This window comes from Etheostoma cragini, chromosome 14 (genome assembly GCF_013103735.1).
Source record: "Etheostoma cragini isolate CJK2018 chromosome 14, CSU_Ecrag_1.0, whole genome shotgun sequence".
In the NCBI taxonomy this organism is placed as follows: Eukaryota; Metazoa; Chordata; class Actinopteri; order Perciformes; family Percidae; genus Etheostoma; species Etheostoma cragini.
Genome location: NC_048420.1, coordinates 10,322,613 through 10,349,879, shown reverse-complemented (window position 1 = coordinate 10,349,879; position 27,267 = coordinate 10,322,613). Strand labels below are relative to the sequence as shown.

The following is a 27,267-nucleotide window of genomic DNA, read 5'->3' as shown; positions in this document are numbered from 1 at the left end:
TCTACAAAATAAGCACTAATAATCATCAAAAATCTTGATTCTATTTTTTTTAAAGGCTTTTTTATGATTAAAAGTCCTTATTTTCTCATAAAAAACAAAAATGATCATCTGATCATTGATCTCACAAGGGTAAATGGCAAATATGAACCATAAATGATGAATATATCATTAGAAATTGAGCTAAAGCAAACATCTATTAAGTATTTTTACATAAATTGTTATGGCTGTATTGTTTTAGAAGCCTAATCATGTGGTGGGTCTACCTGACCCGGGAACATTGACTGAATAACAAAAATATGAATACCACACAAGGTTTAAAAATATATAGATTTAATGTTGCAGTATTTCAGGTCCTATAATCTCGCATGGGTAGTGATGCAGCAGCTGAATTCAGAAGTCAGATGAGTTATGTGGGAACCCACGAGTGCTGACTACAGAATGCATCAAGCAATGCTGACTTTAACACAGCATCAGCCGCACAGCACCACTCACAAGCTATCTGATCTAAAGTTATAGGGCTGAGCATGGGAAACTGTACCACTGGGGTTTTAATGCAAAAACATTCCTTACACAAATGTTTGGAAAGTTGAATATCATGAAAAGGCTCAGTTGGGGATTTCTGGCATTCTGTGGTATAATGTACAGCCTATATGCAGAGAACCAAATTAATCCTGTACAGGGTTTTATAATTAAGTAGTGAATCTGCTTGTCAGTGCAGAAAATGGTTGCCACACTCCCGGTCAGACCTCAATCAGTGATGGTAAGGTACATTTAGCAACCATTTATTCTCAGCCCTTAATCTGGATAAAACCCTCTTTAGTTTAAAAGATGAGCCATGTTTTAACATCACTGTTGCATTACCGAAGCACTACAATGAAGATTTTTTTGCAACCCCTATGTCCCAACAATATTTTAGTGGTCTGTTTCTCAAACCTAAGACAACACTGCCCATAAACCACACTTGCACTTGATGGCAAACTGTTTAGCTGCATGAATATACATGATAAGGGTGTGCAAAGGAATCGATTCCCATTCATCTAGATTCAAAATTGATTTGAGTAATCAAGAATTTCTTTTCGTTTTGTGATCATCACATGGGAAAAGCAACTGCATTTACCTAATGTGAATCCTCTTTTAAATTGAGAATTGTTTTTGAATCGAAAAGCGATTTGGAATTAAATCTTCGATAACTATTTGATAACAATCAATATCAAATCGAATTTTCTGAATTGTGCACCTCTAATACATAATAACATTTATTAATGACACAAGACTGTATCTTAGTGTAGATGTAGTGAGCAGACAGTCTCATTGAAGGTACCAGTCCAAAGAGCTGTGGGATAGGGGTTTGCCTTTGCTGCCATCTAGTGTTTGCTATCAGCACACACTGCTGAGTTGAGAGAGCATTATAGCGACATTGACAGTTATTTTGAGTTATGCCGACTTTTATTATCAAATAATACATCTTAGCAATAACCCACCGCCCACTCTGAAACAAAAGAATCATATATAACATAGAAATGTAAAGTGCATCATAGTGCAAATACATACGAGAACTAGTTCTTTTTATTATAAGCTTACACCCCTTGACTAGTATCAGTATGAAACACATTCAATGTCAAGTTTATGTTTTGAAATACATTCTTCACATCCGTACTATGTATCTTCTGTTTACTGTGTAGCTCACAGCTAGTGTATGTTAATAACTTGGGGTTTTAGTTTCAAACTTTAGGAGTCAATTTCCCAAATAATCAGAGAAAACATAAAAATCATGCTAGATATACTCGAATTGTACCTTAAGATTTCATTGTCAAAAAAAGAGAGAGATTGCCAATAATTGTTTACAACCAAGCTTTAAAGCCTTTACATGTTTCAGTTTACACCTGTGTTACTTTGGCATACAAACACAGACATTTCCTTTGGCATAAACAGTACGTATTAGTTTAAAATATTGATGCTAGTTTTTAGTCATCCAGCTGGCAGAGGCACGCCACCCCACGGTTAATCCAGTGTTTCTGTGGCTTGTCAGAGGGCAGCTCGATGGACAGGACGTAGTTGGTGGAGTGGCCAGTGGTGGACAAGGTGCCTCGGCGGGCGCTGGTTTTGTAAACAGGACAAACGTAGATGTTTTCATGTTTAAACATAGCCATTTCCCCAGGTTTCAGCTTGATGATGGGCAAAGAATCAAAGAGGATCTTGGGGAGGGACTCTCCAATGACCATGTTCTCTCTGTCCCAGCGCGCCCCCTCCATGTAAAGACCCTTAACATAGGCCCCGTCCTCTGGTTTCTCATCAATATGGGTCTCATTTTTGGTGACCTGAAACACAACTCAGAGCATGAATATCCACCCTAAATACATCCCTGTTATTATAAAACTCGTATGATTGAATTTGACCTAAAACACTGAGAAAGCTTGGCAAAATAATTACATGCCTCAAATTCAAAGCCAATGAAGTCTATGGGGATGGTGTACTTCCTGGCAAAATTCTGAGCCACTCCAGTGAGAAATGACTGGGTGAAGTAGAAGCCTGAGACCCAGAAGACGGTAGGTGGGCCGGTATCTATCCAATCCTGTCAAACAGATATCCAAGCATATGCTTTAGTATATATTTTTTTAGAAAAATGCTATGTAATCTCTTCTCTATACAACCAGTGTTGCTTTACTACAATCCAAATGTTATAGATCTGTATTTAAAATGATATTCATTCTGCATATTCAAACAATTTTCCTGATTGTACATATGTATGTGGACTTGAACTACTATGTGCTTCATTTATAATTCTTACTTGTAGGAACTTCAGCCTGGCCAAGAGATCTGTCACGTAGCTACCCATTGGCTTGAGAGAGGGGTATGACTTGGCTGCCCACATAGCGGGCAGCTTGCCCACCAGCATACTGTTGAAAACATTCTCAAGTTCAGCAGACATAACGATCTGACCCTTCAAAGCTTTGCGGAGGTTAACCAAGCTGACGCGCACCACATGAGTGAGTCTGTCGAGAGGGGAAAATAATGTTGTCAAGCATTAGTTGTAAGGGATGCCATCAATGTGCCCTACACACACTGATCAATGATCATGAGTTATTGGTATATCAGTTTTGTCTTTTCTAGTATGAATATTAATTGCCTAGCAGCCCAAGTTGTTAATACCTGTTAAAGCGGATGATTTCCTGCCTCAAAACCGTATTCATGGACTCCTCATACATGACCGGGTATTTATCTATCACCATTTGTATGTTAAAGTCTGCTGGCAGCTTAGACAGGATGTCTTCTGCAAGCTCATCTACTACCTCCTGCAAAACAGGCGACAACACATACAGTAGCTTGAATATAAGACAACACGTTTGCAAATAATGTTTCCTCGGGGAAATAAGTGTAAGCCGAGAGGGTGAAATTAAAGAGATTCAGACAACAGGCAGTGAAAACCTGAGGAGACTTGGCCCCGCCGCCTGTCTGCCTGGGCAGAGTCAGCAGAACTCCATCCAAGAGCTGATTGGTCTCTTGATTATCCTTTGTGATGTCAGCGTTGCTATGAAGTCCAAACACACAAGGATCGGCACAAATTGGAAGACTGCGAATGTAGTTAACATACGTCTGGAATAAAGAAAATAATTTATCAGATAGGATGATTCAATTTATGTCACAAGATTCATGAGTGATAATAATGGATATGTCAGTCTTGGGCTGTGGCACTAATTAGGAATTGACCGGTGTTCTGACAGTACCTGATAGGGGCCATGAGCTGGGACATAATACAGATCTCCCTCACACAGGTGGTAGCCCTCCTGCTCTATCAGGTCCCAACTGTAGAAGACGGACAGAAGCGACAACAGCAGACGCCTGTCTTTGTCGTCTGTCACCCTGCCACCATAGTTGCACTCACCTGAGAAAGTTTATTATCAAAACAAAAACAAAAGTTGGAAGTGCAAGCACAATGATTTGATGTTAATTGATAAGTTATGTGAAGTTTGTTTAGTGATTATATTACTGACATGTTACTACATACACATTTTATATGTGCAAAGAAAGAGGGGGAGAGATTTGTGATAAAGGCTATTCATAAAAAAAAATGACCTGCTCAGAGGTTAAGGTTATCTATCAGGTTACATCAGCCTGTGATTCAAGGTTGACCTACTGTACTTACTCAAAAATGTCACCTCAGAGTTAAGTAATGCCCTACTGTGTTAACAACTATGGCCTTTTCACCTGTAAGGTATGTGAGTGCCTCCAGTGGAACCTCATCATACTCATCCAGGAACATCTGGATCTGTCTCATACTGATCCTCAGGTCAGACTCATTGAACTCATAAGGAATATTCCAACCTGAGTGAAAATGGGCAAACAGCAACAAAATTGTTTTACAATCAGAATAATGTTACAATAAAAATATTAAATAACCACAAAAATAAATCAAAATGGAAACCTTACTTTACAATGAGCCAGGGAAAAAAATAAAAAATAAAAAATCTTTACACGGTTCAAACTGTAAACTACAGCTAATATTCCTCACCCAGAGGTCCAAAGTTCCTCCTCTCCTGTACTAGGGCGTGGAAGAAGGTGAGGCCAAATAGGAACTTCTGCCAAGTGACTTGTTTCTTGGAGCTGTCAAAGAAGTCAGGGTCCGAGATGGGGTGACTCAGATAAGAGCGCAACAGGTTGGCTCTTATTCCTTTAGGAGGCTCATTGGTCATCTTCAGCCCATTCTGCAGGATACTGACTGGAAACTTGTCAGATGGATAACTTGTTAACCACAATCTAGAGGAGAAGAAAAGATACTTGCCTTTATTGGTTTCTTCAGACAGAAACATGTTTCAGTTAAACTGCCTGTGTAGTCTGTTACCTAAAGCTAGGGTGTGTGTTCTCTGGGGTGATGGTTTCCTCACAGATCCTGTCCAGAGCAGGCATCCAGCTGGTGGCCAGGTGGCAGTTCTGCAGGACCACCCAGGTGCCATCTTTGATGGCTTTGTTAATCATATGTGCTGCAATGGGTCCTTGTCCCTGTCCAAGAGAAATGGTTTGGGTCTTACCGCCCCCCATATCGAGGTCATCAGCAAACTTCAGCAGACCTGTAGAAACAATGCAATACTCTATTAAGGACTTTTGGCACCCAGACATACAACCATGAGCCACTGTATTTAATTCTATATTACAGTGTGAATAATGTTTTTATTGTGTGTAAAAGTGTAGAAAAGGTCACAAGTCTTTGATTAATCACCTGCTGTTGGATCAGACCCTGGTGACAACACAAAAATGAGAGGAGAGCAGCAGTTGGAGTCTTTGTAACTCCCTGCCAGGTCAAAGGTGGGCGGTTCAATGTAAGCCTGTCCCATGTTATTCACAATGAAATCCTGCACTGCTGGAACCAATTTATCTGGCCTGAAGCACCTAATTACTACCATTCTGTCCATCCCTTCCAAGGTAATCCACTGGTCAGGTAACTGGTCTTCATGGGGCTTTCCTGAATCATAGAGCTTCTTCCATTTTGAGACACTGCCTCTGACATGTTCAAAAAAATCATCCAGGTTTGGAAGTTTGGACGCCCTGACAACTTCAGACCAAGATTTGTCAGACAACCAATCTGGAGCAGGGTTTGGGTAAGGGTTATCTAAAGCAATGCCACCTGTTAGAAGGAAGCGCCAGACTTGGTCGTCAACCTGGCCCTTACCCTGCATGATTCCTACAGTGAGCAGCAGGGAGAAAAGCAACTTATCCTTCTCAAAAAGGGAGCGGCACACATTATTGTAGATGCTGAGGGTAAAGTGCTCAACAATGTTGTTGATCCTTTCAGTTACATCGTCGCTCTTTAAGCTCTGGGCAATAGAATACAGGTAGAGATTGATGAACCAGGTCAGGGAGTACTGGTACATAGGCTCAATGTTTGCTAATTCTGAGATACAGAAAAATAAAATGGAGGAGTGCTCAGCCACAGGACGGTAACCCATGCGAGTCTCATCAATTTCTTTCTCTGTGACACTGGCAATTTTTTGCTTTTCTGAGATCTCCTCAGAGAGGATTTTGGAGGATGACAAGATCTTAATGGCAGTCTCATCTTCCAGGATGTTCCCCTCCGAGGAGGAGAGCACTTTCAAGATCTTATCCTCGATTTCCTTCAGCTGCTTGTTGTTGGCAGCACTCTCCAGAATGAGCTGGTTCTTCTTCTCTTCCAGCTCAGGTTTTTCTTTGGCTGCTACAATCCCTAAAAGCTGGTCCTGTAGGCCTTGTGGTGTGATCATGAAGTTCAGCAGACAGACTTTGACAGCCACCTCTGGGAGGTAGTGGGGGTTCCTCAGCCCAGTGGTCATGTAGAACAAGAAGTCTTTAGAATATTCCACAATATTATCCCCTATTTTCATGTACTCAACACCCTGCTGTTTAAAGGTCTGCTTCAGCAACACAGGTTCAAGTACCGGATCAAGCTCCTCTCCGATGTTCTCCAAAAGAACTGGGGTTCCGAACTGAATGCAGTTCTCCAAAATTCTCACATAGTTTCCATCAGATAGTTTGATAACAGCAAGTTTATTGCCCTTCTCCATGTTCTTCACCCACTTATTGGCTTGGCCTTGAGGGTCAATCATTAGGGGCCATCGACGGGAGTTAAACACAATGATACCATTGTCTGTGGAGAAGGAGTCCACTGGCAGTCCAGCAATCTGCCATGCCCTGATGGACACCTGGTTGCCTAGAGTGTTACTGAGGGTTAAGACCTCAGAGGAGGGGATATTCCTCTTCTGGCACAGGATGTGCCACTGCTCCTGGCACTCCATTCGGTAGTCTACTGTGAACGCACCAAGGTAAGATACAGTTCCCGAAGAGAGGAGTATGTCACCTGTCAGGTTGGTGTATCTGCAAAAGGGAGATATAGTACCAATGTGATTAATATCAAAGTTCAGGAAGACCACACATCATGATTAATAGTTAAGATTAATATACATTATAATAGGTTTTTGGTTTGTTTTGATACCTAACTCTGAGAAGCCTTGCGGCCTCGGTCCACCTGTCCTTCTCCCCACCGAGTCCTCCAATCAGCTTCTCTGCCCTGATCAGCTTCTGAGAACACAATTCAATGTTGTCCTCCAGGTCTTTCTTCTTGGCAATCATGGCCGCCAAGTCATCATTTAGGCTCTGCAGTCTGTCTACAACTTTTTTTAGCTCAGCTCTTTTTACAGTCAGCATATCCATCTGTACAGCCAGCTCATCCTCAGCCAGCTTCAGTCTCTCCTTCTTGGGGGCTACCACTTTGGCTACACGCTCATACACTTCCATTGCTCGTACCCATTTACAGAGACCCTCACAAGCCGAGGAGACATTTTTGATGATAGAGGGCTGGAACTCGGGGTTGTCGATAAACTTGTCTCTGATTTTCTTGATGCACAGAGCAGGAATGTTGTCTCTGTCGTAGGCTTTGAGGCTCTCCAAAAACTTCAAGTCTCCAAGGAGTTTCTTTGAGGGGCCCCAGTAGTCCTCAATCATCTTACCTGCAACATATTCATTGGAAACAGCAATGCTGTTATCATATATTGACACATTTATATTTATATTGAGCTGAATATTTTCTTTCAAAAGTGCAATATAAACTTTTGTCAAAAGGAAGGAGTGATGCCATATGAAAATCATTCTTTTAAAGCTGTGATCTTACCTGAGCCACCCGGATCAGGCTTCCTCTCAGGTTTGATGCCCTTCATGATACAGATGGACTCCATGACTAGCTTGACCAGGCCTGGTGGGTTCTGCATAGACTTAACTACCGTAATGTCTGCAGGTTTTAAGGTGTCCAAGGCTGACAGAGCAGCCTCCAATGCAGGCATTGCTTCTGCCAAGTCTCCCTCACACTCTTCCTGAAAGACAAACAATCCTTGTCTAAATAGGTAAATGGATGCAAACCAAAATAATGCACTTATTGAAAACAATTAAAAATATTTGAAAACAAAATAAACTATGTACATTTTTGCAATGGCAAAATTAGTCACTGCTGTTGATATATCTTTATACCTTAATGGCCTGGGCTGCAGCTGCTGCGTCATTCGCTACTTTCTCATCAGCAGACACAAGTTCCTTCTTAGCATCCACCTCCACTGTTTCTGCCTCTATCTTAACCATCATCTTATCTGTTTCAGCTGAGGTCTGGATGAGCTCTGGCTGCAGGGCAGTCAGCTCCTCCTGCATCACAGACACCTGTGGACATAGTATGATTTGTCAATATCATTCATTTGGTCAGAAAACCAAAGTGAAATTCAAAGTAATATTGTTTGCCAGGGTGCAAAACCTGAGATGCAGCAAACTCCAGTTTCTGGAGACCAATGATATAGCGGTTCCTCGCAGTATCCACTTCATTCCTCTTGGCATTGAGCAGAGTCTTGAAGGTAAGGATGAGTTCAAGGTAGGAGGTGGGCGTGACATAATTGTGTCTCCTCAGTCTGGAGAAATACCTTTCAGACATATTTTTGACACTTGTCTGAAAGGTCTTGCACATCTCCACCACCCTAAGATCACAGAAAAACAACCTAAAGGTGGCATACTACACAGTGATAGATGCAAATTAAGAATATACACAGTTAAGCAGCTAGAATAAGTACAACCTTCTTATGTCCTTACTCAAGTCTGATGTTACTTTCCATTTCCACATCCTCTAGGAATTTGTGGGCCACCATCTCCAGAGCATCATTTGGCCAAGCATGAAACCAGTCAATGGTGCAGCAGTTGATAAGGGAGGGAAACATCCTAAGACGGTTCCTAAATGCATCACCGATAGGACTCATGGCTGTTGAATGCAACAAATTCCAGTTATTTACTAAAACTTCATTCTAAAAACAAAAAAGGACAGGTAAGTGCCTACCTAGCACAATGTGAAGGTTAGCCTTCACACGGTCAATGAAGAAGTTGTACATTGAGAGCGGAGTGGCATCAATCTTTTTGCCCTCAAGCCGGGCTATTCCCTGCACTTTCTCTATGATGTCAGCACGTTCGTCGGCAGCAAAAATGTTCGGGACGTCACCAGTGTTAAGAAGCATGTTAATGTCTTCTAACATAGCCTCATCCTTAATTTGGCTGTCATTGAACAGGAAAACCAGGTTCTTTCCCTCAATGCCTGCTTTAAGCATAATCCGCTTCAGGTCATCACGCCAGTCTGACATGCTGTAGTTCTTGGTCAACTCAATCTGGAACAGGACATAATCGTTGATATAGGTCCCCAGCTTAGTGGTGCTCTGACGCCCTGAACCGCCAATGCCGACAAGCAGAAGGTGACCATTGTCTTGTTTTAGCACACGGCAGATGCGGGAAATGTGCTCAATGGCAAATTTGAACATTACAAGGTTCATCGGTGCCTTGCTGCAGTTGTTGTATTCATTCAAGTAGAACTCCATCACTTCTTGTAAGGCACACAAGTCTGTGATTTCATCATAGGCCTTAACATCAGAATCAGGCTTGCCATAGTCTCCAAACAACAAGCTACGGATGCTCTCGTCCACTACATTGCCATCTGGGCTTAGATGGCTCAGGAGCTAGACAACAATAGGAGAGATTTAGATTTAACCACAGTGTACAGTTTTGAAACTAGATCATAACACACTATACAAAGCAGCAGCTTCTTTCACTGTTTGTTTGTTTATTGAATCTGAAATAAAGCTTGTGAATGCAGTGCTGTATGAGTGACTTGGAAATCTTTAGCTTTGTACTCTCCCACTAGCACTTTGATGCAGAAGTAGATTTTTGATAAAAAAATGTATCTAACAGCAGAAACCCTTTAAACTGATTTTGACCCAAATCTACTGAAGTCATCTTTTAACAAACAGCTTTTGATCCACATAAAATAAATACATGTTTTTTTGTTTTTAATGACAAGACTAATAAACTATAGTTTTGACTTTACTATAATAATAATTGTTGAGTCTGTGTGCGGACACTAATCAAACATACCTTTTCCACATTCAGCTTAAAGAAATTTGAGGTTCTCTCTTTGACAATGCCAAAGAATGTCTCCCTGTCTTCGTTGTCAATGAGTCGGTCATAGAAAACCCGGTAGACCTCATGGATCCACAGGCGAATCAGTTTGTTTCCATCCTGACATAAACAGCCAACATACATGGAAGAGATACGTCACTTCAAAACGATTAACTAATTAACCAAACATTTCACTATCGTCCCCACTCTTACCTGCATGTGTGTATGTGGAGCCAGGAGCACACCCCGTATCACTCGAGCAAAGTCCCGCAGGTTGAAGATGTAGTGGGACTTAGACGGGGTGGGGAGAAAGCTGTCCATGGTATCCTTGTAGACTGCCATAGTGGCCTGGACCATGATCTTGCCTAGCCTTGGGCATAAGACAAAAAATCAAAGGATTTGTCTTTCTGACAAAGATAATTTATATAATTATACCACTGTGTGACATTCTAATACATATTTGACAAGTTACCTGTAGAAAGAGGCATCAAAGCCCTTGCTGAAGTGCCAGTCAGTGATGGAGCTGAATATCTTGGTCAGTGTTTCAACATCAAAGGAATCAATTGAGATGACATTCAAGTGGCGGGTGAAGCGGCCTAGCATTTCAAAAAACGTGTCAGTTTCATCCGCGGTTTTCTTTCGATGAAATTACTATCATCAAAGACATAATTATTTAAAAAAATACCTGTAATGTCATTTTTCCCACCACCAGGAGGCCCCATTGCAGACATAAATAACACGTCCTCTATGTTTATTCTGGAGGTGTCAGCCTTGTCATACCAGTGATGATGGTCAATCCACTGCCTTAACAGCTCGATTGGGGGCTGGGCACCATAGATTTCTTTAGCTGGCATGTTCAGATCATCTATGTAGAAGAGATAACAATCAATTTGTATGTGAAAAGGGAATGACTATCGAACACTCATTGATCCAATTTTAGTCCAACAGTATGGATTTATGTTGTATTTGTGTCTATTTTTACCAACATAGATGATACACTTCTTTCCTACAGGAGGTCCAAATACGCCCTTCCTTCTTCGGTCCAGCTTGGCCATGATGATGTCTTGGGTCTGATTTGCTGAGGTTCGGGCTGAGAAGTTGATACAGTTTGGTGTGTATCGCTCTTTAGGCAGCTTTACCAAGAAGCTTTTATTGATGACAGATTTGCCAGTGCCAGTGGGACCAACAAACAACATAGGTATCTCATGTGCCAGGTAGGTACGCAGGAAAAAAAGCTGACGTGCCGTCTCCATGGTTGGGATGATGAGGTCTGACACCTGGTAAGCAAAAGCATAGTTTCAGCGAACATGCACATTTACAGTAAGATCTGTAGCATCAGTAGTAACCTCTGTTGCATAAACACACGCACATTAGCTCCAACTGGAATGACATTTTCTTCATTTGTAATTGAATCAGTCCATATATTCCATTGTCCTTGTCCATCCTTATGAAAGTAGTAGTCGTAGACTGAGCCTGCAAAACAAGTAAACATGAGGCATTTTTAATGTTAAACAGGAGGTTTTTAATTACTATAGTAACCGCATATGTAAATAAATTGTGTGACCTCTCTCAGGAAAGATGTTGTTCTTTTTGAGTTTGATACTCTTGGGCCGAGGGTGCTCATCATCCATGCCCATGATCAGATTGCGGTAGAAGACATCAAACTTGTTACGGCTGTTCCCAGCGATGGTCCCACCCACAGTCCATACTACAGCGAATATAAACCAAGCCTGCAGCAAAATGGTTATCTGCTGGCTGGACATCTGAGTACCATCAGCATCAGTTCCGGAGGCAGAAATTTCCTCTGGGTATAGACAAGCCCATTAACACACACAGACCCACAGACATACAGACACACACAGTGCTAAAAAGAAATGTGTAGAAATTATTAATTGAATGTCATGCTTACTAACCCATAAGGCAGGTGTACAACTTCATTAGACTGGAGGCCAAGTGAATGGGAGATGTTTGAACCACAAAGCGACATTCTCTGTCTATAAAGTCCAGACATGGCTGAACTAGCCAATCAAACAGCTCCACTATCTGTGAAAGAAAAGATCGAAGAAGCAGGTATAAGACACATCATATGACACCTTTAAGGACATAAAAATAACAAAAACTGAGCATCAATGAGCCAATTAGGACAAGGGTGTTTATGTAGTCACCAGTTCTCTATGTTCAGCGCTCAGGTTTTCAGGCAATGTGTTCATGTAGGAATCTCTGAGAGGGGACCAGCCAAGCTGCTGAGGTTCCATGTAGATCATACCACACCTTCAAGCAAATGGTTACATTAAAAACCACAATACAGTAACTTTTGAAACGTGTGCTTTCTATGTATATATAGTAAAGTTGCTAGCGTTGCTTCTGTCTGTGTAGCTTACCTACTGACGGTAGCTGGAGAGGCCTGCTCCAGGTCAGCAGGTTCAAAGATGAGACTCATCTTGCTACTCATCTGGATGATCTCGCCACTCATAAGACAAAGCTAGCAGAGAACAAAGTAAACAAGACAGAGGCAAAGTCTGACCTACTAGTTGACTAACTAACTAGCACTGAAAACCCAGGATTTTAGCAAGTCCTTAAAAAAAACAGAGATGAAAGCATCAAAGTGGTCAGTACCTTCTTGTTGTCATCCAGCACAGTATTCATGTTCTCAATCCAGACAGCATCAATGGGCCCATCAAAGATGATCCACTGTCGATTTTCTGATGTATTGATGGCCTGATCCCTGTAGGAGGTGGCCAGGACACCATCAGACCACTCATGGCTGACTGGATCAAAGCAGCCGTACAGCTGGCCCATGGTGATGGCCTTGGGGTTGATGATGCAGTAATCCACTGCAAACTCCTCCACCAAATTATCTGAAAAAGTGGAATGAGAGAAAATAAACTCTTATGAATAGCAATTGCAAATAATTCAAAACGAAGAAAAAAAATCATCTTTTTTAGTAATGGCTTGCAAGGAACTAACGTATGGTTAACAAAAGATGGTGGCAACTAGAAGATAAATATTAATTGCAATACCTACCCTTATAAAGGTCACCAAGGGCAGCAGAAAGAACTTTATATGCAGAGGTCTTTCCTCCAAGAGGGTCTCCTACTATCATGAATCCATGGCGTACCAACATCATCTCATATACCTACAACACAATCACAAATCAAATTCTGAGCACATTTATGTGTTGATGCATAACAACTTACAAAACAACTTTTCTTGAGTGTAAAGTTTTACAGTATTATGCTACTGCTTGGTACCTGGATAATTTTGCCAATGAACCATGGGACAGGCTGGAGGTTGAGCTTAGCTATGTTGTCATTAAGAGCTTTGAGGAGGAGATCGTAGTCTGGTTTTGGAAGGACCACACCTGGGAATAGATCTGAGATGATACCCTGTGGGCAGCAGAGGGAGAATTTAATTAACTGTTAGTGAACCAATTGATACTATAGTATACTTTACATTAAAAAAATATAACAGCGATTACAATTGGAGTGGTACAAAGTCTGTCACCTGAAAAAGTGGCACATCCTGTGAGAGAAATTTGGCCATGTTGACATCCATCAGTGCCCTAAGCAAAAGCACACTCTCGTTCTCCTCGGGGTACTTCAGCTTCAGGTTCCCTGCTGCTGTCAGCACAGACTTCACAGCTCGCATACCATAGTCATAGTGGTGTTGGGAAGACAGCTGCTCTGAGCACAAGCGGTAGGTGGCTACGATCTTCCCGGCCAGACTGAAATGTGAGATGTATGAGGCTTGATGAATCAACCAACCGAGAGCTAAGAGCAGCCCAGAGAAAAAGTATTTTTAATACAAATATGTTGTCCAAGACATCATTCACACATACCTGCGAGACTCAATGAAGCCCATGGAGTATAATGAGATTTCTCCAATGAGACCATAGTCTGGCACCATCATAGCAACTGTACGAAATAGAGCCTACAAGACAAGATTGACAGGTATATATGCAGTGACAGCATGTTTTCCACCAAGTAAATTTTACTACACTTTCAAAGCTCTTCTTTATTATCATATTCTGGCTCTTAAGACTATGCTCTAGTGCTACAGTGATGTACCTTTAAGTTGTCAGGGAGTTCAGCCCTTCCAGCGTAACCAGGGTTCATAGTGATGAACACAGAGCAGGTTGGGTTGAGTGACAGCTCTGTCCCCTCAAACATGAAGGTCTTCAGATCCTTAGCAATGGCCTGTTGTATGCAGAGGATCTGCTGAGCCACCACAGAGAGCACCTCCACCTATGAAACACCAAAAAAAAAAAAAAGAGTGAAAAAATTTGTTTAAAAAAAAGAAAAGAATAGGCATATACAGGGAGAATGACAAATAACATAATTTGCATAACAATTTTAGTTTAGATGTTTATCATCTAATTGCTTAAATACAAAACAGCTGAATCCATGTTCTTCTGCCATTGTTAAAAATAAAAATGTTTTTGTACAGGTAAATCTGTGCTGGTTTAGGTGCATACTTCATAAATGATACATTTGTGCAGATGAAGATGACAGAAATAGACACAATATGAAATGATGGATATTCTGATATATAAAAAGGTGATTGTACCTGACTCTATAATATAATGAAGCCAGTGCAATACAGACAAGACTGGAGATTACATTCTGCTGTTTCTCTTTCTTTTTTGAATTTCTTTTTAAGAAAACTCTAGCAGTAATGTTTTGTATGGGTTGCAATCTGCCAATTTCTCTCTTTCTCAAGACAGTTCCGTATTAAAATAATGCAATCAACTTGGCCTTTAAAGCAAAAGCAGTGTATTTACATCCTGCTGAGTTGCAGGTTTCTCTATTGTTCCAAATCTATAAAAATTCGGAAAGTAATTCTTCATCCAAGATGCCAAACTGACCATTTAAGCTTCATCATTGACATTGACAGATTTAAACAGATTTTACCACTTTAACAATAGCTGTACTCACCTCAATACGATTGAACTCATCAAAGCAGGCCCAAGCTCCAGACTGAGCCAGTCCTTTAAAGAACTTACTCATGGCCTTGTAGTCCAGACCATCGGAGCAGTTGAACACCACACACTAAGTTAAGATAAGATAAAATTGTATTTGTCCCAAGAGATATACAACAAATAACTTCTCATGTGTGAGTTTTAAGAAAACCAAACACAAATAAAATGCACATCAGTGTTTCACTGTACCTGTTTAGCCAGAGCTTTTGCCAGATCTTTTGTGGTCTCAGTCTTGCCAGTTCCAGCAGGACCCTCGGGAGCTCCCCCCAAGTTCAACTTCAAAGCTCCCATAAGGGTTCTGATTTAGCACAAATTTGACCAAAATATACAATGAAAGAACCTCACCATCTTTCTACAGTGGAATAAACTTTAGAAGTGACTTTATGTTAAACACGATTTTTTTTTACCATGATGTTTTTTTGCAACTCTCCTCCATAGCCAAGGATAAGGGATCAAATAAACTGTAACTTACCTGTAGCAGCGGTCAGTAAGCGGTGTAATGACAAGACGGGGGGAATTGCCCAGATATTCATATCCATATTTCAAGCAGGTAGTGATCATGCGCAGCATCACTTCTCCGTCTTCCCAGAAGTAACGCAGCTGAGAAATCCATGCAAAGTCATTCAGTGAGGAGATGCCGTCCTTTGCCAGTTTTGCCACAACATCTCGAGCTAGATGAGGAAGAAAGCATGATCTTGTCTGCAAGCTAACTTTAATCAAGAGAGCATATTTTTTATTTCTTTAAAAGAACAGCTATATTACCATGAACATCTATAACAGTAAGAGCACCAAGGGTCATCCTTGCCCCTCCTGGGAGCTTCCCACGCACCAGTTCCACAATGTCAGCAATCTGAGCGTTGCATTTCTCCACATATGCCTTTAGATGGAATAGAAAATCAGTTCAATGGTATGGCTAGTTGTAATAATTATGTAAGTTTTCAACTTAAAGAAGTTTTCTTTCTATGTGGAAGTTAGCAGAGGATTTACTGACTGGCAGTGTGTTGGTCTTGATGGCTTCAGATACTTCAGCAGTCCAAAAGATAGAAGAGGCACAAATGACAACTTGGCCAGGCCACTGCAACACCCACTTCTTCCTGGGCAACTAGGGCAAAATAAATTCACATTACATTACACAGTAGAGATGAAAAACTGTACAATGCTGATGGATGGTTTTATAAAATGAAACCCAGTCCCCAGTATATCGGTAGCCAAGACTTGCCCAGATCTACTGTCAGTCAAGTCCATCACAGATTCAAAAACAAAGTTTTACCTCTGTATACTGCATCACTCCTTGATGGATAACATGTCGAACACTCCTCAGCATTAGCTTCTCCACCTGCAGCAGCCACTTCTCTACCATACCCTAAAACGACACACACATGCGTTCACTTTCCAACAATGACTTTGTTAATAAATATAAGAACATAAAAGATATCCATTTAATGTAAAATAATATATGATTCAACTACTGGCACAATGTATATAAGCCCTGTATGTTCTATACCTTGGCTTGTGCTGGATAAATCTTTTCTGTGAAGGCCACAGTCTCCTTCTCAGAGCTGATCATGCCAACGATCTCCAAGTCCTCAGTGAACTCCAGTTTGGCAATGCCTTCAAAGCACTTCTTCAGGTGAGGCTGCACACACAGTGGGTCTTTGGTCTGTGACAGGATCTCCAGCAGCTCATCGTTGGAAAGGAAGAAGAATCTGGGAATAAGATGAGGATGAAGAGGAGAGACAAAAAAAAAACAATCACTTGACAAGACGCTTAAAAAGAGTGTGTATGTTCTGTAATGTAGGCAAAATTAAAGTGTTTTTAATGTCCCTGTACATTTGGTGTACAGACATGAGTCAAAATAGTCAAAAGCTATTATAATGTACTATTAGGGCTAGTACTAGAGGTCAAAACCTTGGGAAATAGAGCCTCTTCTGTTCCAGGTAGGTATTAAGGCCTTTTTGGATGTCCTCTAGAAACACATTGGACTCCTGTAGCCGTTCCAACATGTTGGGCTGACCTGTAGCCACCAGCACACGCGTATCCTTAACCTGGACCAGTGAAATCCCATAGAGGTCAAAGCAAAGCAAAGCGCATGAGACATAAGAAGTTTTGCACACTAAAACAGGAAGTAGACATGTTTTAGGAGTATCTTACAGACTCAGCGATGATGTTCTTCCAGTAGCTATCCACAATGGCAAACTTGCGTCCCTCCTCAGGCATCTGGGCAATGATGTCCTCAGAGCTGAAGATGGGTTCGAGGTAGAGCCAAGTAGCTTGACACTTCAACATGGAGTCGAGGATGTCCTGCATACTCAGCAGCTTGTCCTCCCATTGCTAGGTAGGAAAATGATGGTGGGAAATACACAATTAAAGCAACAACAAGCTACTGTTCTGTTCCACTGTTGTAGAATGTCTAAAGTATTGTTTACACAATGCTTTAACGATCCAACAGCCAACAACACGTTCAGAAATGAATGATTAAAACCCACAAAAAGACAAAATAAGATGAGAGGCAGAAATCATACTCAAAAATGGTAGTGTGTAAAAACCATATACAGTAATATAAAAATATATTGCTGTGTGGAACAGGTTGTTACAAGCCTTTTATGGTAATTGTATGGCAAAGCCATTTCAACTGGTGTAGAATGTGGCACAGCTGAGGTTGTTTTATGCAAAACAGGCAATTTTGTTACTTGTGCTGGCATGAAAGTGTGCTTGCATTTCCATCTGCTCACACCTCTTCCTATCGCACACACAACAGTTACTTCTGTGGCTCTAGTTGGCTGAGGGGCACACACAGACTTCCAAAACCCCACAAACTCATTCTATTTATGTCGGCTCTTTGGCTTATATACATTTTCAAAGTCTAAAGGGAACCAAGAGTGACTTGTTGAGCCATGTCTTACCTTACATGCAGCCTCTATTGGCTTAATGAAAGGTGAACCTCGTATGGTCTGCGTCTTAATAATGTGGTCATCGAGAAGCATTTGGATTTCATCCACTGCTGAAATAATACTGGTGCCCTGTGATACAAGTTCATGTCAATTTTTTGTATGGAAATTAATTAGCAGTTAAAGAGTTATAGACAATATAACAAACCAATTTGTTGTATTATAACAACATTCAATATGTAATTGTTTGGAAGAAATTACAATGACAATCCATTGTGGTGTTTCTATTGTAATAAGTATGTGAGTATTATTTGTTTGCCTTACTGTATCTCTGTATGGAGTGAAAGTGAACCGGAGCTCGACCCATTCATTTCTCATTTTATCCAAGGATTTTTCCAGAGAGTACTCCTTACTAGCCAATCCGCCAATCTCTTCCAACCTAGCACAGAGGTAAAAAATAAAATAATCCATCACCTTCTGATCATTGTAAATACTTCTATTACTTTGGGTTACTTTTTCTTACGAGCCATTATTTACCTCTAAACACACAGTACAGTACATTTATTCTGCTCTTTCCATGTATTCCAACATGCCAGTGAAGTGTCTTACTTTTTAGAGAACTTGGAAAGCCCCAGTTCCAACATGTTCAGCAGTGAGCTGCTCACATCCGGTTTGACAGCAAAGCCCACAATGCTGCTAATCTGTGGACGGACAAAAGTGTCGTAAATTATTTAGAGAGATGCAGGACACTTGGTCCACACAGTGAGTCTGATACTAGATTTCTATCAGATGGTCTAATGAAATTAAAAAAATGAATAGAGCTGACCGTGTCCCAGTGGCGGTCTTTGATGCCAGGGTTACAGATGGTTGACAGGATGGGTAAATGCTGCTTGAAATCGTCCAACTTGCTTTTAAAGCTTTTGGCCACCCGACAAGGTCCAGGAAGATTAGAGAAATACTTTGTCAGTTTATGCATGGTCCTCCACATGACGTCTAGTTCCTCAGAGATTTTCTCAGCATCCAGGTGTAAGAAAGGACCTAGAAGTTAAATGACAAAGAAAGTATGCTAATGTAAAAAGAGCTGAGCATCCTGCTTGTAGTTGCTGTGGGCCATTAATTAAAAAAAAGGGTGTAGTTTTCCTAGCGTGAGTTACGTACCATTCATCCACTCCTCCGACATGCTCTGAAAGTTTAGCGCTGTGGTCCAGAGCTGTTCATATGGCTGTTTGTCAGCTATCAGAGTTTGAAGCTCTGGGAACTGTGTTTGCTCCCTGTCCAGCAAAGCCTGCTCTTTGTTGATATCCTGGTGGTATTAATGTTATGCAGCTCTCATGATCTATGTTTCGCTTGGGTATGAAAGCTTCTAAATCAAAAGGATAACCACATGTGTTTTTGTGCTATCTGAAACACCATTTACCTCTAATTCAATGACAGCAGTCTCCAGGTTGGCAGTGATTTGAGTCAGATTTCCCACATTGTTTTTCATCTCCTCCATGTTCATCACTTCCTTCTTCTTAAAGGCCTTTATCTCCTTATCCACATCCTGCAGTCTCTGGTCAAAGTCTAATATCCTGAGATAGTCAAAGGGAGATATATTTTTTTAATTGCAGTTGTTGACGTCCTGGAGTTTTTTAGGCGTCTTTAGCGACACTCAAGGACACCTTACATGTAAAAATACCTAAAATAGTATAGGTCTAATTGAAGAAAGATTTAAAAATTATAAAATTACACTATACATGCCAGTTTAAACAGGTAGGTTTTAAGGAGGGATTTGAATGTGGGGTAAAAGTCAGTGTCAAGTCACACAAGCCATCATGGAGTCATTTTCTTGGTGTCAGGTTACAGCCTGTTTCTACATAGTCATTACTAAGGACATAACAACAGCAATTTGTTTTGTTTTTTTATGGGAAAAATACATTTTGGAATATTGGATTGTATGAGTTTGACAATTGACTAGTGTGGTCTTCACCTCATCACTTCTACAGAGGTATTGATAAACACAACTTTTATGCCTTTCTGTCACATATGCTGCAGTCAGATTCACTGTGTGCCCTCAGAAGGAATCAATGCACATGGTTAGGCACTTGTAATGACATTTTGAACATGTTTAACAGCTAAAAACATCTTTAAAACTTGCCCCGTTGGGTGCTAACTCTAGGAGGAGGATATCACGGTGTAGGCAGCACCGATCGCAGTTTTTCTTGCTACTGACACCACTCCATATTTCCAAATGACATTTGGTGTCAGCAAGACACCCGTTCACCGCTGTGTATAGGTGGTGTGCAGGGCCTTAGGATTCAAGCTGTTGAACCAATTCCTCAATTTACCCGACGTGGCTGAGGCACAGGTTATAGGGCACCGCAACTCCACTACGCACCTTGTGCCACAAGAGTACGGCGCACTGGATGGGACCCGTATCCCGATCATTCCCCCATCTGATGGATACCGGGACTGTAATCATGTGAGTTACATGTTTGCTACATCACAACTTACTCTTTTACAAAAAAACAAAAACAACCTCAAGCGAGCGTAAAAAATCGTTCCGAATTTGAGGACGTTTTTTTCTTCAGAATTTTGCTTGAACTTTCCACATTCCATCAACATTTTCTAATGAAATACTTCAAAATGCGCATAATAATATGTTGCTGGATTTATGATTATTGACACAGTTCAGGAAAGATGCTGGGATTCTTGAAGTGTTTTTCTATACATTTCAGTGACTTTCTGCATATTGTAAAAGGGATGTGAGAAAAAAGACAGTAAAAAGCATTGACATTGTATGTGCAACATCACCCATAGGTTTGGAAAGGGATGAATTAAAATCTAAATATGAGTTTACTGCACTTCGTGAAGCCCCACTATTCTCATGTGGGACACATGTGTTGTGCAGGGGTGAGGCTGATGAGGGACAAACAAGTTAAAAACATAACATTCCGCTGCGTTGTTTGCCACTTGTGTAAGAGTGTGAGAAGTGTTTACTTAGTAACCTTGTTTGGATATGGCTCTCAGCCTGTTTTCTAATTGTGATCAGACGAATCTTGCTGTCATCAAGCTCAGTCAGGATCTGATTGGGCCACTGGAAAACCAGGGAGTTTAACCTCAAGTCATCAGCTACAGTAAGAAAGAAAAGACAGAAAATAAAAAGATTATTTTAAAACATTCCAAAATTCAAACATATTGCCTTCGGTCTGGCTAAGATTGTTTTTTAAATGCATGTCATCTATGGTCTATTTGTTTACATTAAATTTAATTTATTTTCACTGTAATTGCAAATACAATTTGTGTTTCACATACAAGGTAAAGCGGCATAGTCCAGAAGGAAGCTGAGACGGTATGTTGCCTCATCAATCTCATCTATCAGCTTGTGAATGGTCACTTCACTGGTCTTTTTAATGTACTGGTTGAGAGACACCAACTCCTCTGTGGTTTCTGGGGTACCTCTGACGGTCTCAGTAATCCTCTCATACATTTGACAGATCCTGGGAAAGAGCATTGGCTTGTAGTTGACATTCTCTCTCTTTAAAATGGAACTATACTCAATATAACGGATTTGCTGTTTAAATTAAACCAAGAAAATAAAATAGATGTTGAATCAAGTTAGAGACGGAGAGTTTCCTCTCACCCCTTGTTAAGCTCTCGGTTTTCCTCCACTTCAAACATGATGATCGTGTCTTTCAGTCTCTCAGCACGGTCACACAGGTCCTCATTCACATTGCCAGCATAAAGACAAAACATGGACAGAGGCACCGTAACGTGCAGTGAGGCAATCTCCTTCCACAAGTGATTAATGCTCTCAATTTTCTGAAAATTGAAAGAGGAAGAGAGGACATGCACACTTAGTAGACGGTGAAGGCCAGTTAAAAACTTTCATATTCACTGTCAATGTTAAATATATGTAATCACCTTTGTAAATCCTTCTAAAGAGTGTCTCTCTTTGAGGAAAGCGGAGATCTCCTGCTTTGCTGTGTGGTCCAGTAGATTGCTGTATTTTTTATATACATTCAAATACCTGAAGAATGAGATAAAGTATTAGCAGCTCCTTTACACATGCCTGTACATCAGAATAATTGACGGGCATAAGTTCACTTTATGTGTTGTTACTTTGTAGGTCCCACAGTGTTCTTATGGAAAATGTCTTTGGCTTTGTTGACTAGGTCTGTAACCAACAACTCATCAGGGCCGATGGTGCGTAGGTACAAGTTCTTGATTTCGGGAAAAAGGTTACATTCCACCTGGCAAAAGGACATCAGTCACAGATTGTACATATGTTTATTTTATAAAAAACAGAAACAGCACTGTGTATTGTGTAATTTAAAATAGATGGCAATAACATAGGTAAAAGCTTGTGGCACTAAGGGAATACTGTACCCTTGGGAGCTTCTCAGCACTCCTGATGATTTCCATGAAAGCTCTGTGGATGAGCTCCCAACATTCCTGGAGGCTCGGACTAAAGTCAATGCGAGGCTCATCCACTCGTAGCTTTACCAGCAACACCTGACACTCGACGTACTTAATCTCATCAAACACCTCGCCAAAGTCATTGCCGCCCTGAATAACAAACAACGCGGGTGATCCTTTTGCACTATTCCAAGACCATTTTAACATGTTCCGAAATTGGAACAACTAAAAATGTTGTCAATACCTCATGTAAAGTGAAGAAATATAACAGGTCCTGTAATGATTCTACAACCAAGCTTCGGAGCTGTAATGACATGAGTGCAGCCACACAGCTGAAGAATTCCTGGACACCAACTGGAGCCAAGTGCTCACTCTTGGGCAAAAGGAGCAAGTCCAGGTCCTCCAATGTGTCAAAGAGTGAAGCACAGTGAGGCAGCCACCTGAAAGAAAATGGTCTTGATAAGTTTAGTCCTAGCTATTAATATGTGTTTAATGTCATAGGATGAGAATAATTGAAAGGACATATTGGTAAAAAGTATACCCAATAATAGTGTTGCAAAATGTACAGTATAATATCCAGAAATGTTAATTTAGGTTTAAAAGAGGTTTCAAAAGTGTGATTTATTTTTAACTGAAAACTCCAATTCACAAATCCAATTCAAACCTGTGCTTGGACTGGTCACATAACAGCAGAGAGAAGATGTATGACCACCAGTGTTAATATAACTCGCTTCCAAGGGCATGTGTGATAACAAAATAACTGAAGGATTTCCAACAGTTTTCTATTTTACTCATCAATATGTCTACTGAATAAAAGCTCTACTGACTGCACTAGTTATTAGCACTAGTATTGTATCCTGAGACACGGAGGATAATGGTATCCAAGGAGGTGCAAATTACAAACATGGAAACAAACAAACAGAAGCTAGTGTCTACAAATTACAGTGGCTCATATTTCAGTCATCCAGCCAGCCACCCTACAGGGCTGCTACATGGCCTAACAGGCTATCCAACGTGCACGAAACAAAGGATACAATGAAATTCCAAAGTAAGACAGTGTGTAAAGCATTCCACCTGAAAGGCATCCTGACATGGGTCTGACAAAGGGGACAAGGTGGTAACATGAGACTGCACCTGCAACAGGATTAGCTATCTTGGTTGTCTACATACTGCAGACATGCAAGCCAATGAGAGAACAAACTACAATGATTAAGTCTGGACATCACATTAAGGGATCACTGACAGACTGGCTGTTTTGAGAGTGTCAGGCAAATTGGCAGTTCTCACTTTTGGATCAGTTCCTCTCTAGTGGTTTGGCACTGTCTCTGGACAAACTCTTCAAACTCAGACGGCAGGAGGGGGAGGCTGGTGGAAAAAAGGTCCTCCAATCGAACAAATCTCAAGGATGAGAAGCTGAAACAAGATTGTATTTTACTTTTTATCTATTCTATTTGTTTGCACATTGTATACAAAGCACATATATACAAAGTAAACACTCACATACGAACACACTTTTACCTACTGTAAACCAAGATACACATGACTCCAAAGTAAACAATAGCTTGTACAGTAAAAATCTAAAAGCATACACAAAGTCCTTTCTTCAAAATTCTAGGCAAGACAAACAGAAACACACAGAAACACACACACAGACAACAACAACAATTATTTCTCATTCCAGAGTAAACTGAGTGGATGACCAATGTGCAAATATTAATTCCACAAAACAGCACTTCAGTATCTGAGTAAAATTGGGGTCACACTACTGTAACATAAAGGAAGATGGTGTTCAGACTGTCTAGTAGGATATGAATAAATAAGCAAAATATAATCTAACTCTCACTGAATGTACAGCACGATACACTTCTGTCTTACTTGTTGAGCCAGACATCCTGCAGTAGAACCATAATGTGACTGATCGCAAACAGATGTTGGCTTTGCCACGTTTGGACTTCCTTATAACTAGCTGCCCAGGGCACAGGCGCACGGATCACCCTCCTAGGAAAGGGCATGGGGACACAGGATATGGACAGTCTCTGCCGCTCAGATGGGTCCATCAGAATGTAGTTCACTGATGAAGAACAACATGGAAGACAAAATAGATTGAACGGATTGACTAAGTGTCATTGTCAAGGCAAGCGAGGCATTTCATCACAGAAGAGATTATTAATTAAATGGGGCACCAACTAGAGTGACTAGTTGTTATAATTAATTTTTCATAACCATAAGGTTATTTATATGAAATAATCATATTTCATTTATAAGTTTAATGAACAACAAAATTTGCTAACACATACTGTAGATATAGAACAGTAGACAAGTGGAGTTCTATGTTTGTTTTGGTTGTACTGAGGTTAAGGTGATACTGAATGTCTAAATAAAGCAATTCTGCCATTATAGATTCACTGAGATTTTATTGTTTCGTACCTATGTTCTCCTTGAGGCTGAAGTCATAATCTCTTTTGACCTCTTCTTCAAGGTTTGCCCTCATAATCTGGAGGTGTTTACTACTATCCTCAGTCTCAGGAGGCAGCAGGCGCATGATGTTCATCATCTGCTGGCGTGGCTGGGGTGCCAGCACAGAGCTGGGGACACCATTGGTGATGTAATACATATACCTCTGTGTGAGAAAAGTTAGCATCATGAGTCAGGAAAAAAAGAGACTCAAAAAATTGAATCAGCAACTTACACGTTCATTACAGAATTCCTTGATACTTGCTTTAAAGTCTCTCTCATTAGGTTCTGTTTGCATCTTCTCCTCTTGGCTGTACATGATGTCCAGCTGCTCTTTAGGACTCATAGGCCGGCTGCTGGGAGTGCAAAGGTTTCTTAATCTAGGCTTTGGCCGAGGCAAGCGTGAATTAGGAGAAGATGTATCTCTGCAAAAGCATGAACAAATCAGATCAAGTTAAAGAACATCCTAAAAGATAAGCTACTACTGCAATGTGTTGCTAAAGGGCATAATTACTTTCTTCTCTGTTTTATTGCTCCTCTCCTTCCAGGTGAGGTAGATGCTTAAAGCTTCATTAAGATAAAAAATACTACATTCTGAAAAGTTTCCAGCAGTGCTCACATTTTAAATTATAATCGGATAAGAAAATAAAGAACATTGCAATCAGGAATCGTCACACAGACCAGGGTTTGACATGAGAGGAACATGAAAGGATACTAGGTCCTGCTGGTTTTGCCAAGGATTGACGGAAAGTGTGTCGTCTGTGCTGGAGGTTGACAATCTTAAGGTCCTGGGCCCAGGGACTGTAGTTATTTCCAATAGACTCACTGGGAGCACGGTGGTAACGTTGCTCTTTAAAAGGTACAGCTAGTGTCCAAGAATTGGTCTGGAGTATGGGAGCGTGATGACTGTGCCTCAGGACTGTCTGGGGTAAAATAACTTAAATGTTAATATTGCGTATGGTAGCACCAAGGTTAATGTGTTTTACTTGGTAAATATCTGAACAAAACTGGATTTTCTAAGCGCTTACTTGATACAGTTCTGACGGTTCTGCATTGCAAGCAATGGGCAAAGGTGGAGGAACAGAATATCCTCTGCTTTGACTCATATTGTAGATAGAGTCATCCTCCATCTGTAGTTCAGACAACAAATAGTGAAGATTGCAACACAAAGGACTTTCATTTCACTTGTATTTGTTTAATACAAGCCTTGTTTATTCAAGTCTCATTTACTTGTCCTATTATTATGATAAACACACATGCTTTTGTTTCTTTAAATGTGTTATTAATGTGTAAATTGCATTCAAAATATATACAAATTAATAGTTAATTTCAGAATGCCATCATCATTGTTCAGGGAAACTGCAAATTGAAAGTTTAGCTATCCAGAGGCATAGCTATATAGCGTCATATTTACTACGTATCAAATAGCATATGAAACAAAATAGTGATTTCCCCATGAACATTTAGCCAAACGAGCAGCTAACGTTAGCTAGGTCAACGTTACCTGCTTCAGTCGTTCCATCTTGTTCAACTTTTCTGAAAGTGAGAGGAATAAAAAAAAAATTGAATGCATGAATAATAAAATAACAGACATTTCCATTTGTATCAGTATAACCTGACAGCTAAAGAGTACACAAACGCTGAAAAACACGGCTGTGCCGTTAATAACAGTCAACGATACCTGGCTTCTATCGGTCTCTCTGTAAGGTTATGCCGGGTGAAGTATTTCATTCATTGCTGTGGCATTATAGCTTACATGTTTATGGAAGTGTCCGTCAGCAGCAAAAGTTGCCCGCAGAGTTTGGAAGTACTAATATGCCACTTTTCTACTGTATAAATGACATAACTAAGCTGCTAGCGATAAAAAAGTTAGTTTTGCCCTGCCATCACGTTGCTGTTGTAACTGAAACACTGTTGAGCTCGTCCGGAAACGTCTCCATGGTAACCCCAACCACCTTTGTATTATTTAAATTGTGTTCACAGTTATAGTTTTAATTACAGCAGATGTTATAAGTAGTTTTAATATGAATTATTGTATTGTTACTATGTAAACTTCGTGGACCACAAGAAGAATGCTCCTGAGATGCAAAAAGCTGATGGAAAAACGTGTTATCTTCTAGAACTTGTTGTGGGTGGTGAACTGCCCAGGGCGCTTGCTCTTTAAACACGTGGACCAGAGCGCGAGCTAAGCCTAACGTTATATATTTCGGTTTTATTCCTGTTCTCAAAAGAGAACAGAACACTGGGCCGGGTTAGTGGGTTGTCCTAGCGTTAATAGTTAACGTTACCTGGAAGCGTCACCATCTAGCAGTTGCATTCTGCCCGATTCTGCCCTCTGCTGGACACTCAGTCTCTCCCTCGGAATAATGTGACTTCAAATAGGACTACCGGTAAATGGGTGACGGATGAGATTTGAGCTCAACCATCTGGCCAAAAAAGATTTAAAAAAAATATGATTGAATACATCATGAAATCACACCACATTTAAACTTGCAAATATAAACTATAAAATGTCCCCGAAACGAAAAAGTGTATTCAGTTGTGAAGGAGTCCTGTGGGAATTATTTATGCATGTGCAGGACAATTACTTTTATTACAGCTTTTACAACA

At 40.6% G+C, this 27,267-nt stretch overlaps 1 protein-coding gene across 2 annotated transcripts; it reads right to left on the bottom strand.

Annotated features, from left to right (window-relative positions):
- Window positions 1-1,433: 1,433 nt before the first annotated feature.
- On the bottom strand, window positions 1,434-27,011 carry dnah3 (dynein axonemal heavy chain 3). Of its 2 annotated transcripts, none has more exons than XM_034892324.1 (63): window positions 26,946-27,011; window positions 26,162-26,193; window positions 25,686-25,787; window positions 25,373-25,580; window positions 25,172-25,217; window positions 24,923-25,082; window positions 24,631-24,823; window positions 24,079-24,274; window positions 23,491-23,616; window positions 22,448-22,643; window positions 22,174-22,353; window positions 21,907-22,037; window positions 21,709-21,814; window positions 21,428-21,606; window positions 21,100-21,284; window positions 20,793-20,916; window positions 19,223-19,376; window positions 18,964-19,108; window positions 18,632-18,843; window positions 18,415-18,506; window positions 18,130-18,244; window positions 17,821-17,937; window positions 17,069-17,248; window positions 16,826-16,962; window positions 16,422-16,623; window positions 16,188-16,280; window positions 15,909-16,019; window positions 15,680-15,794; window positions 15,390-15,588; window positions 15,107-15,215; window positions 14,874-14,987; window positions 14,007-14,183; window positions 13,778-13,869; window positions 13,444-13,663; window positions 13,191-13,325; window positions 12,964-13,075; window positions 12,556-12,797; window positions 12,321-12,421; window positions 12,105-12,210; window positions 11,853-11,982; window positions 11,504-11,743; window positions 11,309-11,412; window positions 10,922-11,216; window positions 10,625-10,804; window positions 10,412-10,535; window positions 10,153-10,309; window positions 9,916-10,059; window positions 8,834-9,500; window positions 8,593-8,758; window positions 8,264-8,480; window positions 7,990-8,172; window positions 7,637-7,835; window positions 6,962-7,475; window positions 5,216-6,843; window positions 4,841-5,066; window positions 4,511-4,755; window positions 4,207-4,323; window positions 3,726-3,883; window positions 3,427-3,594; window positions 3,151-3,293; window positions 2,789-2,993; window positions 2,435-2,572; window positions 1,434-2,318 (listed from the first exon to the last, which is right to left on the bottom strand). In XM_034892324.1, exons 1-63 carry the CDS (start codon window positions 26,959-26,961, stop codon window positions 1,965-1,967), a joined length of 12,162 nt encoding a protein of 4,053 aa, XP_034748215.1. In that variant the 5' UTR covers window positions 26,962-27,011; the 3' UTR covers window positions 1,434-1,964. The 2 variants fall into 2 exon arrangements, with proteins under 2 accessions (XP_034748215.1, XP_034748216.1); XM_034892325.1 differs by lacking the exon at window positions 26,946-27,011 and adding an exon at window positions 26,339-26,594 and having other exon boundaries at window positions 1,965-2,318.
- Between the last annotated feature and the right edge of the window lie 256 nt (window positions 27,012-27,267).

Coding starts and splice junctions, on each gene's coding strand:
- dnah3 (XM_034892324.1), bottom strand. Junction 12,422..12,555: donor TGCTGGATGACAACAAGAAG/GTACTGACCACT, acceptor GTTCTCTGCTAG/CTTTGTCTTATGAGTGGCGA. Junction 8,173..8,263: donor TGGAGTTTGCTGCATCTCAG/GTTTTGCACCCT, acceptor CTATGTCCACAG/GTGTCTGTGATGCAGGAGGA.